Here is a 20036-nt window from a genome sequence, read left to right on the forward strand (position 1 = left end):
TAGTCACACCAGCCTTCGAGGAAGTGCTTAATTTTAGGAGCGTTTCAACACTGAAGGCCATGTGCTTGATGGGCACCTAACGTGTTTTTCATGCGGAGGGACATATATGGGAAGGAGGTAAATTGTCTGCTTATTTATCGTGTTGCTTATCTTCTCAACCGCAATGCTTATTGTTGCTGTGTTTAGTGGTCAATTGGATCTAGTGGAATGGGATCGTGATCGTGGGGCTTGGCCTCACAGCAAATGGGCCATGCTGGACCCCACATGTACGTCCAAACAACTCTCAAATGCCAGCTGAGAGCCGGCTTTGAGGGAAAAATGATATTTCACCTTTGATCCATCCAGAGTGGTATAGGATATTTATTTATTTGGCAGCAGGAGGCACAATGGCAATACAGTGGTACCCCAGAGGTCGAACTTAATTCGTTCCAGAAGGCCATTCGAACACCGATTTGTTCGAACATCGAATTCATTTTTACCATAAGAATAAATGTAAAGGACATTAATTTATCGAGACACAAGAAATATCTCATAAAGCATTTTTACACGAAGTTTACAGTAATTACATGAATACAATTATACAGAAACACAATAAATAAATGGAATAAATGAATAAATATATGGAACAAATGAAATAAATGAACATTGAACTTCACTTTACCTGTAGTAAAGAGAGTTGATGGCTTGAGTGGAAGGTGGTGAGGAGGAAGAGGTGGTAAAACCTTTGTCTGGGCAAGCGTCATGCACGCTGGCTATACGCATCTCAGCCGTACAGGTTCTTTCAAGTCGCGATTGCCCGTTCGACCTCCGAATTTCGTTTGGTTTCCGGGGCAAAAAATGTTCGGAAATATCGTTCGAACACCGATTTGTTCGAGTTCTGGTGTGTTCGATCTCCGAGGTTCTATTGTACTCATGCCTCACATAAAGAAGGGCATTGATTTGATTTATCAACTCGGACCCTTTCTGTGTGGAGTTTGTATAATCTAAACTAAACGATAAAAACTATTTTTTATTTTACCAGGTAGGGCTCGCTAAGCTATATAGCTCTTTTTCAGATGCAACCTAGGCCACAAGTGATAGCTCAATGAAGTGGCTTATCATGTGGATATTTATTGCAATCAAATACTCTGAACGTACATTGATTCTACATTTGAAGGGAAGATCTGGAGAAAAATCCATGCGACCAGGGAGAGAACATGCAAACTCCAAATATACAGGCATTGGGGTCTGGATAGAACCTCTTGCATACCAGGCGAGGGAGTTAACATCTAGCCACCACGGCGCCCCTGTATATTCAACTCCTGTTCGGCACGGGTTTACTCTGGGTTCTCTGATTTCTTATGAGAGTAAAAAAATAATCTTAACTGGCATTGACCAAACATTCCAATGCTGAAAAATTACCAACAATTACTCCATTGGGATTAAGACGCAGCAGCAACATCGCCCCGTTGTTGCAACAAAAACTTGGCGCGATCCTCCTAAAAAATTGTCTTGAGACTCATTGAGGCTTTACTGGGTAAACACGTAACACAATAGCAAATAATGAATAACTGATTTTATGCGAGATTTATGATTTTGATGCTTCACTGCTCTTTATCTAGAACTACCTTCTGGGCACAAATGAAACGAGTGAGATGGCAGATCGCAATAAGGAGGCTCTGCTGGAGGTAAGGTCATCGGACGTCTGCATGGGCGGTGACGTGGTCCAGCGGAAGCGCGTTCACTTCTCGTTGTGGAGCGTTAGCTGCTTGTTGTGGAGCGTTCGCTGCTTGTTGTAGCATGTTGAAGGCTTCTTTCCAGAAACTATAACATTGTATATAAGATGAAAGTGGTTGAGATAAAGAGGTATTATTAAAAGTCGTGGTGTAGTTATAGTGACAGTAGAGCAGGCGGAAGGGGTTAAGAAGGGGTAGGGATAGTGATAGTGGTTGGTGTAGTGATACGGGTAGGGGTAGGCCTGGTCGAAGTTGGGGGGCAGGGAGTAGCAGTAGCAGGATGATGGGCTGGGGGAGAAGAGATGGGGGTTGTTTTAAGGGAGGAGTGGAAGCAGGTGAGTGAAGATGATTGTTTTATGTGCAGTGGGAGTTGGTTCCATTTAACTTGAGCGAGAGAGCGTGACTGGGTGCAGGGTAGTGAGGGAGGCACAGAGAGGGATGGTAGAGATGGTGAGCGTAGAGGACAGGATGGGATAGAGTAGTGAGAGATGAGAGGTCAGGCAAGACCATGGAGGGATTTATCGACTAGAGTGAGACATTTAAACAGACAGCAATAGTAGACAGGGAGCCAGCTGAGTTAAGAAAGTCGTATAGCAGAACGGTAACAATTGTAGGGCGGATTAAACTATAAATATTTTTTATTTTACCAGGTAAGGCCAACTGAGCTGTAATAGCTCTTTTCAGAAGGGACCTAGCCACAAATGATCACGTGGAAATTTAAAGCAGCCAAATATTCTAAACGCATGTTATTGTGGAGGGAAAAACCGGAGAACCCAGTGAAAATCCACGTGATCACGGGGAGAACATGCAAATGCAAAATATACAGGTGTCGGAGTCCGGATCGAACCCACAACCTCCTGTATATCAGGCGAGGTAGTTAACATCTCGCCACTGTGGTGCCACAGGTTAAAATGATCCTGGCTGAGGAATGTTGTATCTGTTGGAGAGGAGCGAAGAAGCTGTAGTTGGCAAGGAAGCCGAGAAGAAGAGTTGTTGTGATGTGAGGGAAAGTGAGGGAGTGCATCAGGAGTTTAGCAACAGAGTGAGATGAGGGGAAGTGCAAAAAAATGTGTTGCCATGTGGTTGTCCTGTGGAGAGACTCGTTCCCACCATAGGAATGTGGAATTTCCACTCCGAGCTCACGGCTATGAAAAAAGATCAGTGCTACTTCGGTCCTGATTTGAGCAGGAAATCACTGCCTTTTGAATTCAAAGTTCATGTTAAATGCTATCCATATTTTTGATAAGGCTTTCAAAAGCAGTGTAAGTAAAAAAACAATGTGAATGCGGAGGTTCTGAATATTTTGTTCCAATTAGATTTTTTTTTTTCCATACCTTCAATTTCAATCATTTCAAAACGTGTTTTGACGTGCCATATCGTCACTCTCTGCGCATGCGTCGCGCTGCAGGAGTGTTTCTGTGGCTCCACTGTGACGGTGCCAGAGCTGGAGGGAGTGCTGTACCTGAAGGAGGATGGCAAGAAATCGTGGAAGAAGCGTTACTTCCTTTTGCGAGCATCTGGCATCTACTACGTACCCAAGGGGAAGACCAAGGTTGGTCAGTCAGAAGTTCGGGTGACATTTGTGTTCCGTTCCCCCCACCCCCAAGCCAGCATGGCCGCCTCACGTTTTACGCACGTGTAATGTATGTGTAATGTAGTAACTCGGCGGGAGACGACTTCACGGGTAACACACTCTTTATTTTACCAAACTCGTTCACAGGTGACTAACACCTACTTTGTATCTCGGGTGACAAACACCCACTTAGTATCTCGGGTGACAAACACCCACTTAGTATCTCGGGTGACTAACACCCACTTAGCTATTCTGGCGACTAACGCCCACTGAGCTATTCTGGCGACTAACGCCCACTGAGCTATTCGGGTGACAAACACCCTCTTAGCTACCCTGGCGACTAACGCCCTCTTAGCTACCCTGGCGACTAACGCCCACTGAGCTATTCTGGCGACTAACGCCCACTGAGCTATTCGGGTGACAAACACCCTCTTAGCTACCCCGGGCGACTAACGCCCACTGAGCTATTCTGGCGACTAACGCCCACTGAGCTAATCGGGTGACAACCACCCTCTTAGCTACCCCGGGCGACTAACGCCCACTGAGCTATTCTGGCGACTAACGCCCACTGAGCTAATCGGGTGACAAACACCCACTTAGCTACCCTGGCGACTAACGCCCCCCGAGCTATTCTGGCGACTAACGCCCACTGAGCTATTCGGGACACTCCCTGCCCGGGGTGTCCGTCTTGACTGTGGGTCCCCAGCCCGACCCACGTGGGCGTCGGACCCCGGGTCCCACAGTCTCGCCTCCGAGCCACACAGGGCCCCGGTCCCCACAAGGACGGCGGGACTAGGGGTCTCGGGGCACTAGGTCTTCAGCTCCGTCTTCGGGTCTTCAACTGGGTAACTCTCCCCGAGTGCTCTCGCGCGTCCCCCTTTATACCTCACCTGCGGACGTCGCTGCGAGCACCCATCTTATTCGACCAATCACTAGGCGCTGGCTACGATCCTGTTTTCCCACATCTCAGCGTGCCTCACCACCCACGCCGCGCCGCCCCGTCATCTGTCACTCCCGGCGCGCGCGTCCACACCACGCCCACAACGCGTGCCCAACCCCGCACCCCGCGCCGCCCCGTGATCCATCACTATCACAGTCGGCGCACGTCAACACCACCACTACATCACCCCCTACCACATAGCTCGCAGCCGACCCGGCTGCTATAAAAATATACAAACCCCCCTGTGTGCCCCGTAACACAACACAACAACAAGAACAACAACTAACGTAACAACACAACACGACGCGAACACTACCATCCGCAACCATCAACCACTGCCACCGCGACAATAGAACAATATATACAAACCGGCGAGTGACAATAGCAATGTGTATGCAGAAAGAAAAATAAATGGAAATTTTTTTTTTTTCTTTTTCGACTCGTGCAGCGTCCCATTCTTTCCGAGCGTCCCTACAACGGGACATTACCCCGGCAGAGGGGAACACCGGGCGAGCTCGGTGTTGAGAAAAAAATGTCTTCATGAAAATTGTCGTGCCCTAGCCCGAGTCCGCCTTGCCGGTCCGTCGTACGGCACCAGACGCGGTTGAACGTCCGGTGGTGCCGGCAGTTCAGGAAGACATTGGCCAGGCATCGAGGACCCGTGCGTGCCGCGGGGTTCAGGTTCCCGACGGTCAGCAGCCGTCAAGCCCGAGGCACCTGGGGGTGGGTCAGGTGGAGACACGTGAGGAGCAGCCTGCGACACCTCCCTCCCCAAGTCGACGGTCACATCACACGCCCGGTCGTTACGGCACAGAACGGGGTCACACGGTGCCGCATAGGGCTTCAGTCGGGAGGGGTGCACGTACCAACGGCGTTTTTCCCATTTAATCTGTATACTCTGGGGTCGTGCAACCCGCACAATTTCCACCGGTCCCCTCCAAGGTCTCAACAATTTGGGGGACGTAGCCAACGGTGCATGTGGACAATGCAGCCAGGCCTTATCGCCTGGTTTCCAATCATGCGTATGCACCCTCCGCCCATGCAATCTCTCGTTCGCGATTTGCCGAGACCGCGAATTGAACCTCGCCGCCTCCCGCGCTTCAGTCAATTTGGCGATATTAAATTTGATGTGGTCAGCCAATTTTGATTTTGCACGTGGCTGGGAAATCCCCAGTTGGACGTCCATGGCCGGATCGGCCTCCCGCCCATACATAAGAAAAAATGGGGAAAACCCCGTCGCCGCATGAGGGGCCATTCGATAGGCCGCGAGTACCCCCGGCACCTGTAAGTCCCAATCAACCTGATCGTCGCAGACCTGTTGGCACAGCATAGACGTAATCGTCCTGTTCAGACGCCCAACCATCCCGTCAGTCTGCGGGTGGTAGGGGGAAGTACGCACTTTCATTGTACCCAACAGATCGCACACCTCGCGCAACAAAACGCTCGAAAAATTCTTTCCTTGATCCGTCAGCAAGCGTTCGGGGGCGCCCTTGTCCAAAACATAACCCTGGACGAAGGCGTCCGCCACCGCTGCAGCCGACTGGTTGGCGAGTGGCCATGCCATGGGCCATCGGGTGAAGTATTCTACGCCAACCAGCAGGAACCTATTTCCCCTCGGTGTAGCAGGAAAGGGCCCCAAGATGTCCAACGCAACCAATTCGTTTGTGCGCGAAACTTGAATGGATTGCAGCGGTGGATTAGCTGCCAATGGTGGCGGTTTTCTTTTGGCGCACCCTACGCATCCCTTAAGAATGTTCGCCACGTCGTTACCCATCCCCGGCCAATAATAGTCTCGCTGGATTAGGGCGAGCGTTTTGTGAAAACCCAGATGCATGAGCCGTTCATGAGCTGCCAGAACGACCCTACCCCGCATAGCAACAGGCACAACGAGCACGTGACGCCGGGACATGTTGTCCCACTTCATCAAAAGGCCCTGTCTGCACACCCAGGAACCGACCCGCGCATCCCCTAGCTCGGGAGCGCCAACTTTTCGACGTAGCGTAAGTAGGGAGCTGTCGGACATTTGGAGACGGCCCCACTCAATGAGGGGCAACGACAACAGCGAATCCCTCCCCGTGGGAGCGTCGACTCCCAATTGCACTTTGGGCAAGTTAGCAGAACCGGCACACAACGAGTCCAACCACTCTGTCCCCTCGTCACTTGGAGGATGCGACTCGACAGTGAAATCTGCTTGAGCCCCGAGCCGTTCCTCAACGGGTAGCGGCGCGGCGTGAGCCAGCACCGTTCCCTGCGCAATTACGGCCGGCCGCGACCCCGTATTCAGCACCATTTCGAACGGCTCACTGTCCCCTCTCACCATGGTTTGAGCAACCGCTAAGTCGAGGCCCCTTCTGGCCCTGTTAGACGGCCCCAACAGCACCCCCTGTGCCTCCGCACCCCCCTCGAGTGGTTTCCTCAACCGAAGGGGTACCAACATTTGCGATCCCGGGGGCACCCGTACAGTCTGAGTTGCCAGCGCCTGCACCGTCGCACAAACCGTGCGTATTTTGGTAGGGCTCGTCAAGAACGCAACCCGCCGACCTGACGGAAGCTCAATGCAGGCCTGATCTATGAGAATTTTGATGGGCATTTTGGACAAAAAGTCCGTACCTAGCAAACAGGGAACGGCCAGCGATGATGATACAAAAATAGGGCCCGCCAATTTGATGTCACCAATGCAAATAGTCGCCCGAATCTGGCCGATGATCCCCAGGGATCCCCCATTCGCCGCATAAAATGGCACGTCCACTGGCAGAAGGGGTCTACTTTGGACGGGAAGAATGTTATAAATAAGGTCCGAAATGATAGTGGCCGACGCACCCGTGTCCACAAGCACCCGGATCTCAACCCCGTCAATAAACCCCGTTACCACGGACGACCCGGCCGACGCAGCCACTATCCTGTGGGCCAATTCGGACCATTCGACTGCTTGCGGGCCGTGTACGGACCCCCCTCGCCGAAATGAACCCCCGGCACCCAGCCGCGAACCCCCCACCGCCAAGCGGCGACCCGAATGTGCCGTGTTTGTGGACCGAGCGTGTGAGGTGCCGCGACTTGCCGGGTTTTGTTGGGATGACTTGTGGGCCTGGTCGTCGTCCCGACGTGGTCCTGTGGCGCGCTGACGCGGGGCCCGGCACCCGGCTGCGACGTGACCCCGAAGGCCGCAGTTGTAGCAGACGACGAGGGACGTCGTAGGTTTCGGTTGCTCCAGCTTGCGGGATGAACGTGTGGGCGAACGACCTCCCGTTCTCCACTCCCCCGGACGCGATGCAGCGAAGGCCTGCTCCTGATCCGCAGCTGGCTGAGGTTCGGCGATCGTGGCGGCCAGTGCCGCGTACCCCGCCAATTTGCAGACGACCCCCGGCTTGCGTTTGAGGACCTCGTACGCGTGAATGCTCGTGGCGATCGCCAGGGAGCAGATATCCATTTCGTCCGCCACATTGATGGGGACCCCCAATTCGTGGGCCAACGCCAGCAGCTGCTCCGTCACCATGGCGTCCTTCCCCTCCTTATCCATGCGGGGAAAAGCTGCGTCCGCCAAGGCGAGCAGTGCCGTGCGATAGGCGAGCGTCGTTTCTCCAGCCACCTTCCGCCGATCGTAGAACTGGTGGCGACACGTGGAGGGCGGTCCGAACACCTTCGCCATCAGGTGTAGTGCGGCCTAGAGCGTAGAGCGGGACGACCTTGCAGCAGATGTGAAGGCTGCAAGCGCGTCGTCGTCGAGCATCGCTGGCAACGCACGCAGGGCAGTGGTGTCGGACCACCCCGACATCTCCTGATGAGCGAGGAACCTTCGTTGGAAGGCTCCCCAGTCGCCCCCATCCGCCTTGAACGCCGACAGCGCGGGCAATCTTTGCTGGAGGACCCGATCGTCGTCGACGTCGGAGAGATTTTCCCGCGCTCCGCTGTAGTTGTGTAAAATGTCGGCTCGGTTGTCAGGCGCAAAATGGAGAGCTCCGGCGCGCGCTGATGACGTGGGCTGCGCTGAGCGGAGGTCTCCGGTCACGTGGTGTCCGTGTTTCCCGCCAATCGATGGCGGCCCCTCAAAAACGGCGGCAACTTCCAGACTTTTGGCGCGAAGCGCCTTTTGGCGGGATCCCTCCAACGTCGCTTTCTCCACCAACCCCGCAGCCGTTTTTCCCCTCGCCGGAACGGAGATGTCCGCCAAGACAGCGGCGGCGGCGAGTAGCAACTCCGCCAACCTGGAGTGTGCGTCTTGGAGGCTGGTGTCGGAGGCGAGCGGAGTGTCGGCCATCACCGCGAAGTGCTGCATCGGCGGCAACTCCTCGTCCTCTCCTCCCGAGGTTGGTGTCCCCGGTACGCCGTCGTCTTCCCGACCTCGCTCGTGGGTACGGGTAGTCTTCCTCGTGTCCATTCTTCTTGAAGACAGGTTCACTTCTGACGCCAGTTGTAATGTAGTAACTCGGCGGGAGACGACTTCACGGGTAACACACTCTTTATTTTACCAAACTCGTTCACAGGTGACTAACACCTACTTTGTATCTCGGGTGACAAACACCCACTTAGTATCTCGGGTGACAAACACCCACTTAGTATCTCGGGTGACTAACACCCACTTAGCTATTCTGGCGACTAACGCCCACTGAGCTATTCTGGCGACTAACGCCCACTGAGCTATTCGGGTGACAAACACCCTCTTAGCTACCCTGGCGACTAACGCCCTCTTAGCTACCCTGGCGACTAACGCCCACTGAGCTATTCTGGCGACTAACGCCCACTGAGCTATTCGGGTGACAAACACCCTCTTAGCTACCCTGGCGACTAACGCCCACTGAGCTATTAGGGTGACTAACACCCTCTTAGCTACCCTGGCGACTAACGCCCTCTTAGCTACCCTGGCGACTAACGCCCACTGAGCTATTCTGGCGACTAACGCCCACTGAGCTATTCGGGTGACAAACACCCTCTTAGCTACCCCGGGCGACTAACGCCCACTGAGCTATTCTGGCGACTAACGCCCACTGAGCTAATCGGGTGACAACCACCCTCTTAGCTACCCCGGGCGACTAACGCCCACTGAGCTATTCTGGCGACTAACGCCCACTGAGCTAATCGGGTGACAAACACCCACTTAGCTACCCTGGCGACTAACGCCCCCCGAGCTATTCTGGCGACTAACGCCCACTGAGCTATTCGGGACACTCCCTGCCCGGGGTGTCCGTCTTGACTGTGGGTCCCCAGCCCGACCCACGTGGGCGTCGGACCCCGGGTCCCACAGTCTCGCCTCCGAGCCACACAGGGCCCCGGTCCCCACAAGGACGGCGGGACTAGGGGTCTCGGGGCACTAGGTCTTCAGCTCCGTCTTCGGGTCTTCAACTGGGTAACTCTCCCCGAGTGCTCTCGCGCGTCCCCCTTTATACCTCACCTGCGGACGTCGCTGCGAGCACCCATCTTATTCGACCAATCACTAGGCGCTGGCTACGATCCTGTTTTCCCACATCTCAGCGTGCCTCACCACCCACGCCGCGCCGCCCCGTCATCTGTCACTCCCGGCGCGCGCGTCCACACCACGCCCACAACGCGTGCCCAACCCCGCACCCCGCGCCGCCCCGTGATCCATCACTATCACAGTCGGCGCACGTCAACACCACCACTACATATGTAACTGAGGCGCACACGCACCGTTCTTGGAGGCAATGCGTTTATTAACAACTTTACTGTAAACTGGGTTCTGTTACTAAGTGTGGCTAACTCTAGTTAGGCTACTCACTATGTGCGTGTCTGTTAGCTGGATCCCTAAAACGAACCCCGAATCCCCCTTACGCTCCCCCTTTATCCCTTGGCCCCGGCCCCGCCCCTTACTGTATCAAGGCCACATGTCCTTGCCTGTCCAATCGGGCCCATTTCGGGACACATGCCCTTTAGCTCGTCCAATCGAGCACCGCTTCCGGTCACGTGCCCTTAGATCGTGCTACCCGTGGAGGTAGGCCTCGGCAAGGTAAGGTAAAAGTTAAAAGGTAAAAACAACGAGCCTACCTTTACCCTACCTTTTACCTTACCACAATACAATCACTCTACCCTACCTTTTACCCTTTAGCAGGTAAGGTAAAAGGTAAAAAGCAACGAGCTTACCTTTACCCTACCTTTTACCCTTACCCCATACAAATTACCCGATTACAGGGTAATTACTAGGCAACTACTACACATGAACAAGGTTTATAACGGTAAATGCTAGGTAGAGCGCTTTATTCAAATAGAATACTCTCGATGATTCCAATTTTACACGCTTTCTTTTAACTCACACTGTTGTTGTCGTTGTTGTTATTGTTGTTGTTGTATCCTCAAATCTTGAAACTCAATTTTTACCCACTTCCTAATGTGGTATCGACTGCAAACTTGGTATACGTAGGTCATACTGATGACAATACTATATCCTATCATAAAAAATATGTTTTTAAACATTATTTTTTATATTTTATGTTTCGGCTTGGGTCTAATTGTCCACAATCAACTGACGTTTGCTGTAATTGGCCACGGTCCCTTACGTTATGGCAAGCTTCGGGGCCACTTCCTGGAGTCGTGGAGTTCTGCCATTACTCGTACGTTTCATAAAAGCGTGTTTTTAATAAAGTTTGTTTTAATATTACTTATTAAATGTAGGCCACGGACTGCGCCACGGAGCTTTTAGCGGTAAACAAGGTACCGTATTTACCGGGTAATATTTTGCGCTACCTTTACCCTACCGGGTAATTCTTCCGAGCTACCTTTACCCTACCCTTTAACTTACCTCTTGGCATGTCGACACCTTTACCCTTTACCTTTACCCTTTTACCCGGTAAAAAAGGTAAATTACCTTACCTTGCCGAGGCCTACGTAGAGGCATCTGTGTCTCTACACACGTTTAACGTAGCGAGATTTTAGAAATAGCGCATTCAATTAATTTACACTTATTTTTGTTGCGTGCGCACTGTTATGGAAATAACGCGCTCCAGGGCATCGGGCCACGGTATACGGGGAACACGTTGCGAGCTCATCGTTAGGCAGCAAAGTTCAGTCGCGATGCTGCCTGAGGTGCAGTACGGCAACCACAAAGCACGGGCAGCAGCATCAGTCAGTATCTCACGAACCATTTTTAAGATCTTGTCCCGCATGAACTTTGTGTTGCATACATTTGCCTACCAATATTTCCGGTAAACATCTTCACTACATGCTAAAAATATTTTTGGTTTGCTTAATTATTATTTTCTTAAAATTGGCTGTTGCTATCTTTAATACATGTATGCTTGTGTTGTAAATATAATATGTTACTGTAACCAGTGAAATATGTAGACGTGAGAATGAGGTTCGATAGCATGCTTTCCCTAACTGCAAACCACTTCCTTTTTTTGTTATGGGAAATTACTGTTTAATTTACACGATTTTGAGTTACGCATCATTTTTCAAGAACACAAGCCCCACGTAAAACGAGAGGGAGCCGTAATATGATTCCTCTAAGAGTTTTGGGTTATGCAATGTAATGATTTGACTAAACTAAAACTATAAAGTTTGTTTTATTTACCAAGTGAGGCCCACTGAGCTATATAGCTGTTTTTTCAGAAGTGACCTGGCTATCCCAAATGATAGCTCAAAGAAGTGGATTATCATGTGGAAATTTACAGCAGCCAAATACTCTAAATACATGATGTTGATTCTAAATGTGGAGGAGAAAACCAGAAGACCCAAAGAAAAATCCACGCGATCATGGGGAGAGAGACACACAAACTCCAAATATACAGGTGTCAGGGCTTGGGATAGAACCCACGACCTTCTGCATACCAAGTGAGGTAGTTAACATCTCGCCACCATGGTGCCCCAAATCTGAATCTAAAAACCCTCTGCTACCCGACACAGCCAAAGTGTTTAATGTACCATTTATTATATTTTCAACTTTTACCAGTAATCCATAATCAACGTTTTTGGGTTTAGATCGCGTTATTTATAAATGTGTCATAACCCTCCACCACCCGACACGGCCAATCAGTAAAAAAGTGTCACGTTGACAAAGGACAATTAGTTCACTGCTTTAGCCCACCGGTGTGTTGAAGCGTGAAACTACAACATTTACAATTTGAGTACGACGTTTCGCTGGTAATTGCATCCAGCATCATCGGGCAATTCGCCAGAATGGTGAGGCTCTGCTGTGTCTTCCGTTCTTATATAGAGCAGCAGCAGAGTGACGTCATCATTAACTCATTAACTCATCAGGTGCAAAGATTTGAGGGGGGGTTATTGTAATTATATACTAGATTAGTAATCAGGCTATTGTTACGATGCGAGTTGTAGATTAGTAATCATTTGGCATGTGTTTTATTGTGATTATGCTACATTAGTAATCAGTTAGTGTTTGTTTCCCTTATAAGGAATTGTAATGTATCTTATTTAATAATACGCTTCCAGGCCGCACTAAGCCTGTAGCTGTCTGAGCGATTAAAGTTATTTCTGTTTCTCTCAATTTCAATGGATTCTCTAATTAGTCTTTGCCAGTAGTAACTAGTTTTACACAACACTTCAACGTTGTCAAAATCAATTGAGTGTCCCTGTTGGCATGCATGTTCTGCCACTGCTGACAGTTGTGTTTGCGATAGTTTAATATTTCTCTGGTGTTCTTTTAGTCTTACACTAACGTTACGCCCTGTCTGTCCAATATAGCATTTGCCACATACACAATTAATCCGATATACACCTTCTGTTGATAATTTAGGTAATTCGTCTTTAGTGCACGTTACTAGTTGTTGATTTTTGTGTACTGTACCAAATCTTACTGTAATGTTTTGCTTTTGCAAAACACGGGCTAATTTGTCAGTAACTCCTGAGATGAATGATATTTTTATTGTTTTGATAATCTGATCGCTTTCAGCAGTGTTGCTTTGCGATCGTGATTTGGCATTTAGTGCTCTGTTAATTTGAGCATTATTGTAGCCATTCTGTCTTAGTGCTTCTTTAACATGTTTAATCTCTCTCACTAGACTTTCACCATCTGACACTGTTTTAGCCCGATGTATGAGCGTCTTGATAAGAGAGGATTTCTGAGCTGGGTGATGATGTGAATCTGCATTCAGATAGGCATCAGTGTGCGTTTGCTTTCTGTAAACGCTGTGTGTTATTTTACCGTTTAGGCCATGCCCAAGTAAAATATCTAGGAACGGGAGTGTGTTCACCTCCATTTCCATGGTGAACTGAATGGCCGGGTTTTGTGCATTGAGATGATTTAGAAAATCGTTAAGTGTATCTTTGCCATGTGGCCAGACAACCAAAGTGTCATCCACATATCTAAACCAAAAGGATGGTTTTAATGTGCTCGAGGCAAGTGCTCTGGTTTCAAAGTTTTCCATGTACAAATTTGCTATAGCAGGAGATAAAGGAGATCCCATTGCTGCTCCCTCCCTTTGTTTAAAGAATTCGCCTCTCCATAACAGCGAGTTTCGGAATATCTTTTGGTAAACCTGTATTCTTTACCAGTGTATCAAGTAATTTAAGCGACTCGCTCACTGGAACCTTAGTGAATAGCGAAATCACATCAAAACTCACCAAAATATCATTAGGGTTAAGTTTAATATCTTTGATCATATTCACAAGATGTTCTGAATTTCTTATGAATGATGATGTCCTACCGATGTAGGGCTGTATTTGTTTAGTTACATATTTTGCTAATTTATATGTGGCAGAGCCAATTGTACTGACTATGGGTCGTAAAGGGATGCCGATTTTATGGATCTTAGGTAGCCCATACAGTCTAGGTGGTTTTGAAGCCCTTGGCTTAATTAGGAATTGCTCATTTTTTGGGATTAATGAATTTGCAATGATTGCAGTAGTCTTACGTTCCAAAGTATTAGTTGGATCTCGTTTAATTTTAATGTAGGTAATTTCCTCTAATAAATCTTTAATTTTATTATCATAATCGGCTCGTGACATCACTACAGTAGTGCGGCCCTTATCAGCTGCTAGGATTTCAATATCTTTATTTAGACGAAGCTCTCTTAAGGCTTTTGCCTCGTTCGAGCTAATATTTACTTTTGGTACTTTACTATTCTCAATTATTTTGGCAACCTCGTGTCTAGTCATCTCTGCCTCATTATGTGGAAGGAGTCTTACTGCTGATTCTACCTCAGCAATTATCTCATCCACTGGAATTGTGCGTGGGGTAACGGCAAAGTTAAGGCCTTTAGAAAGGACAGAAATCATGTCAGTGGTTAAATCAGTGTTAGTCAAGTTCATTACGGTTTTGTTTTTAAATTGTTCGTTTTTAATAGGGATTTGTTTATTGTAAAGTCTTTGAAATTTGTTAATTTGGTTAGCATTTGTTAGATTAAACACATTATCAGCCGATTGTTGTGTTATAGTATCGATTATATTCCAATCATGCACGGACACACTATTGCTTATATTTAAGTGTAAATGCTTTAGCGTTTCAGAAATGTTGGATAATTCACTCCTATTGTGTTGTATTCTCTCTATTAATAATAATTCGCTAGCTTTGTGTAGTATTTTGTTAGCTTTAGAAGACTTTATGTGATGTGTTATTTTAACTGCGTTTGGTATTACCTGATTGGCCGTGTCGGGTGGTGGAGGGTTACGACACATTTATAAATAACGCGATCTAAACCCAAAAACGTTGATTATGAATAATATTGGTCGCGAAAGCCTACGTGTTTTACCAGTAAGTTGAAGAACAATTCTCGCAACCAAATGCAGCAGTTGAGTCAGACTGTCTGCTTAAGAGTGCGGCATCAAGCATCATCAGGACAAGATCCAGGAAGTCAGAGTAACAGTCTGGGAAGTTGGAGTATCATACTTCCTGGATTGTAGTGTCAAGTTAAACGCCGCGTATCTCATGCTGAATGTGCCTGAGAAGACTTGTTCTTAAACTCAGCGGTGAGTTAAAACAATGATAATTGGCCTTTTTCTTTCAGTTGTGTTGGATGGGAAAGGGTTTAGCATGATGCAGATTTGGTCAAGCCATTACGTGGCCTAATCCAAAAATCTATTAAGAATCCTGGAATATTTTTTTTTTTGCAAATGTGTCCATGGAGATTACGCGGATTAAAGCAACTATGACGATCACATTGCTGTTGTCGGAATGTTGGCTGCCAAAAGTATTCCAGTTGTGCGATTAATACAGTGATTGGATTTAATATTTTTTGCACGTGTGTTTAATTTTCAGACATTGCGTGACCTGTCCTGCTTCATTCAGTTTGATCACGTGAGCGTGTACTATGGTCAAGACTTCCGGACGAAATACAAAGCTCCTACGGAATACTGTTTTGCCCTCAAGGTGAGCTCTGCAACGTGATCATGGTCAACCTTTCCTGATATGTATTGGCTTCAGCATTACACCCCTTGATTCACTAATGTTGGGAACCTATTATGTATAAGTGGTTAGAGAGATATATTTTTTTATACAATTTATAACTTTAGGCTGACCCTGCAGAATTATTAACAACCTCTGGGCCATACATTTTGTGGCCAACTTACTGGCTCAAGATTGTAAACAGGAGGTCAGCTCTCCTTTAATGGTAACAACCTTGCTTGATAAGCAGGAAGTTGTGTTGTCACATCTACGTCTCTATATAAGTGTAGTGAGTCCAACTAGTCGCAGACGTTATCTTGGGAGCAACACTATTTATTACGCAACTTTAACACAACATTCCACAATCTACACTCGGGTCTCGAATGACCATCTTAACCATGCTACGGCAGAACTAGACACGGTTCGCTATCCCGGCCCGGACCACAAACGGGGTCCCGGACCGCTTGGCTAGAGGCTTCTTCTTCCCGACGTGGATCTTCATACCAGCACACGAAGAACCCCGAGCTCCTCACAGGGCCCCGTTTTATCCCCCTGGGCTGGCGCTGGCTCCGCCCTTCGCCCCGCCCACCTTCCAGATCTCTCGACCTCTTTCTCGAAGGCCACAGAGAGCTCTTTTATATTACGTTACCCGCCCAGTGGCCCCCATCCACCGGTGGCCCCCCTCCAATATCATCCGGTCACGTGTCAGCAGGTCAACCAGTGTATTATGCCCCAACGTAACCCTGGCTGGCTGACGCTCCCTCACCGGGAGCCCGCACCGCACACTGCTCGCGGTGCCTCCGCGCTGACCAGCGCTCACCCAAGCCCCGCTAGGGCTGGTACTACGCCCCGTTGGCGAGCTACACATAATGTCAGCACATTATCCGCCGTGGCTTCGTAAGCCCGGCACCACACAGTGACAATCACAGTCACTACATATTCTTAGGTTTTTTCGGTAAAGTCACGTAGGTAAAACATCAAAATTAATGAAAATAAAAAAAAAAATCACGCCGTTTCGGAGGCAACACAAGTCTCCGTCATCAGGTGGAACCGTCACAGCCGGATTAGCTGCATCAAGTGAGGCAATGATTCAAGATGTAATCCCTTAAAAGCAAGTTGAGTGGGGGGGAGCTCATCAGAATGTGGTAGCCAATGAATGGAACGTATCGGGAGGGAGGGGGGCGGGGCTCAAAGACGGCACGGAGTGCCACGTACAACGCATCGGGAGGGGGAGGGGGGCGGGGCCAAAAGGATGGACGACGGCTTGGACGCGGTTGCTGCTGCACACGCCAACTCATTGGACAGAGGGGGAGGGGAGGCCTGATACACATGATAGAAAAAGAACGAAAATGCCCATGTTTATACCAATGCTGGCAGAACAATGAAGAGAGTACTGTTAAACACTGGGGATGTTAACACTCGGTAAAGTAAAGTAAAATAGTGCCTGTCAGATAAGATGGTCCAAAAAAGTATAATTAAGTCTTTTTTGCGTGGTTGATAACATCTTTCCAATGATTACTAAGTTTGTACCCATCATCACGGTTGAAATTATGTCTGTGTTTGTATATTTGTATGGCCTCGTGTACAAACCTTTGATGGTAGCCGGGAGGTTTTCAGAGAACCTTGGTCTCGGAAAAGACAATTTTCATGAGAGCCCACCGAGTTGTAGCAATGATCGGCAACGGCCGAAGAATCAGTTCTGCCGTGTTTCAGATCTGACTTGTGCTCGCGGACACGATCAGAAACATGACGTTTCGTTTCTCCAATGTAGCAATCACCACAAATGCAACTCAATTCGTTCTTTCTATCATGTGTATCAGGCCTCCCCTCCCCCTCTCTGTCCAATGCGTTGGCGTGTGCAGCAGCAACCGCGTCCAAGCCGTCGTCCATCCTTTTGGCCCTGCCCCCCTCCCCCTCCCGATGCGTTGTACGTGGCACTCCGTGCCGTCTTTGAGCCCCCCCCCCCTCCCTCCCGATACGTTCCATTCATTGGCTACCACATTCTGATGAGCTCCCCCCCCCCCTCTCCTCCCCCCTAAACTTGCTTTTAAGGGATTACATCTTGAATCATTGCCTCACTTGATGCAGCTAATCCGGCTGTGACGGTCCCACCTGATGACGGAGACTTGTGTTGCCTCCGAAACGTCGTGATTTTTTTTTTCCATTAATTTTGATGTTTTACCTACGTGACTTTACCGAAAAAACCTAAGAATATGAATCCTTGCAGTCACGAAAGCTTCAAATCTAGAATTAAGTCACTACATAAGGAACGAAACAGGTGGACTTCTCCACCATCCTGGCTGTCGCCTGATGAAGCTTGTTGTAATTACTGGTGAAACGTCATACTCAGATTGTAGATGTTGTGGCTTGGCTCTCCAACACACCGGTGTGCTATACTAGTGACGAATTAGCATGTTCTGTTTACGTGACAACAATTACTGTACATCCTCTAAGAAGCCAGTCACCCAGGAGGAGATAACCCAGACCAAAGTTAAACTTGACAGACTCCTGAATGAGAAAATCACCACCCTTTGTCTGAAATTCAAATTTGCCTTTCAGCGGCTCCTCCAATTCCACAAGAACATTATTTTCCAGACTGGAAAATGCAATTTAACCCCTTGCGGCAATGATTAGAGCCACAATAGAGATTTGGGAAATTGCATTTGGAGCAAGAGAGCATAAAATCAAGCTACGTGCAGAGTATATCCCTCTGACCCTCTCTGAAATCAAAACCTCAATCCCAACACTTTTTCAGAGAATTGAGGTTTTTGGAATGGCCTCAGGATACAAACTCTTCATTGATAAATCAGAGGCGATGTCCCTCGCGCTCACCAAGCCTGCTGCCTTTATCCGCCCCTTCCATTGGAGCCCCCTCTCACATTGACTATCATGACGTCGTTTCCAAAGAAACTTTCAGGCAAACTTTCCCCTCATATGACAAGAAATCAAGGCTTCTCTCCTCGATTGGAATACGTTTTTTTCCCTTCTGAATTGAGTTTACCTCCTGAAAATGATGGTTCTACCCAATATTCTTTACCACTTTCTGATGATCCCAACAAGAATTTGCACATTTCTCCATTAATCTGTGGCCACAAACTTGTTAGTATAGATTACCAGACTATATCCTCCGCGAAGGGAAAATGAGAACTTGCGATCTCAGACTTCTGTAAATATTAACTGGCTAAATAGGAGTATTTCGATTTAAAGCTTTCGTGACTGCAGGGATTCATCTTCTTGGTTCTTTCGGTAAAGTCACGTAGTAGGGAAATAATAAAATAATAAAAATAAAACATAATAAAATAATTCTCACGTCGTTTTGGCTACAACGCAAGCAGCCGTCCTCAGGTTTAAGAACAGGTCTGTCGGAAAGACTGTCTGAATGAATGAAGAACAGGTCTGTCGGAAAGACAGTGTCTGAATTCATTCAGACACTGTCTTTCCAACAGACCTGTTCTTCACCTGAGGACGGCTGCTTGCGTTGTGGCCGAAACGTCGTAAGAATGATTTTATTATGTTTTATTTTTATTATTTTATTATTTCCCTTCTACGTGACTTTACCGAAAGAACCAAGAAGATAAATAGGAGCACTTATACAAAGTTATATTAATCCAGGCAGTCTTTGAGGTACTGGGAAGGAATAGGTAGAGGTATCAGTAGCTCCACGGGGCTTGGCAGGACCAACCATCATCTCCTTACCCCAAGGACACAGTCGCTCGCTTTAATCCACTGGTCAGCCAGCTGCACGATGTGGAGAATCGCTCGGATGTCAATGCTGTGTCCGCCTCAAGCATCCAGCCCCACTCGGCCACCTGGGGGAACCTAAGCATCTGCATAAATAACAAAGATGGTGTGGACTGCCTCTCCTGCAGCAATGCAAATATTAAAATAATTTCCGGAGCTGCTCATGGGGTCAATACTTTTCAAAACATCGGAACCATGAACGATATTCCTAATTTACACTTTTTCAGACACCTTACATATCAGAAGCACCATCAACAAGACCCAGAACAAAGACTTAACTACTAAACCCCGAATTGATAACCTGGCTTTGGAGTGGTAGAACTACATATACAATTGCAGAATCCTGCAATATCCCGCCATCATATAACAGGCCAATCAAATCCAGAACTAAGGTGCTATGGGATGGGATATGTGCTAACCCCATCAGACTTTCAGTCACTATATAATAGTCCCAGATCTTCCCTCCTAGGGACCATCTAATTACAATTTCCACACGGCACTTGCGGCACCAGCCAGGAGTGGCGCTCATTCTATAGCGACGTCTCATGAGATGCCGACGAGGCGCGGCCCGAACGTGCGAGCGTGTGCTCCGGTCTTGCCCGGACATCGAAGAGTTTTACACCACTACCATCGAACAATTAAATAACAAAAAAAATCATATAACAAACATCACTCCGTCAATTAGAGGTCTCACTTTTAGGAATCAACCCTCGCCGAGGCTTCTCGAAAAGTCAATATGCTGCACTCAAAACATTTGATGTAGCAGCAGGTAAAATTATA

General features: G+C 48.3%; 1 protein-coding gene across 2 annotated transcripts in view; it reads left to right on the forward strand.

The window, feature by feature from the left end:
• The window catches only part of LOC144724496 (uncharacterized), a 101907-nt gene that overhangs the window by 49507 nt on the left and 32364 nt on the right, over positions 1 to 20036 (forward strand). For both annotated transcript variants that reach the window (XM_078603693.1, XM_078603694.1), the window contains 3 exons: positions 1602 to 1667; positions 3124 to 3267; positions 15390 to 15500. In XM_078603693.1, coding sequence (XP_078459819.1) covers positions 1602 to 1667; positions 3124 to 3267; positions 15390 to 15500 — 321 coding nt within the window. The remainder of the gene's footprint in view (positions 1 to 1601; positions 1668 to 3123; positions 3268 to 15389; positions 15501 to 20036) is intronic.

The sequence above is a fragment of the Lampetra planeri genome, chromosome 21, assembly GCF_965212315.1.
Source record: "Lampetra planeri chromosome 21, kcLamPlan1.2.h2, whole genome shotgun sequence".
NCBI classification, from domain to species: Eukaryota; Metazoa; Chordata; class Hyperoartia; order Petromyzontiformes; family Petromyzontidae; genus Lampetra; species Lampetra planeri.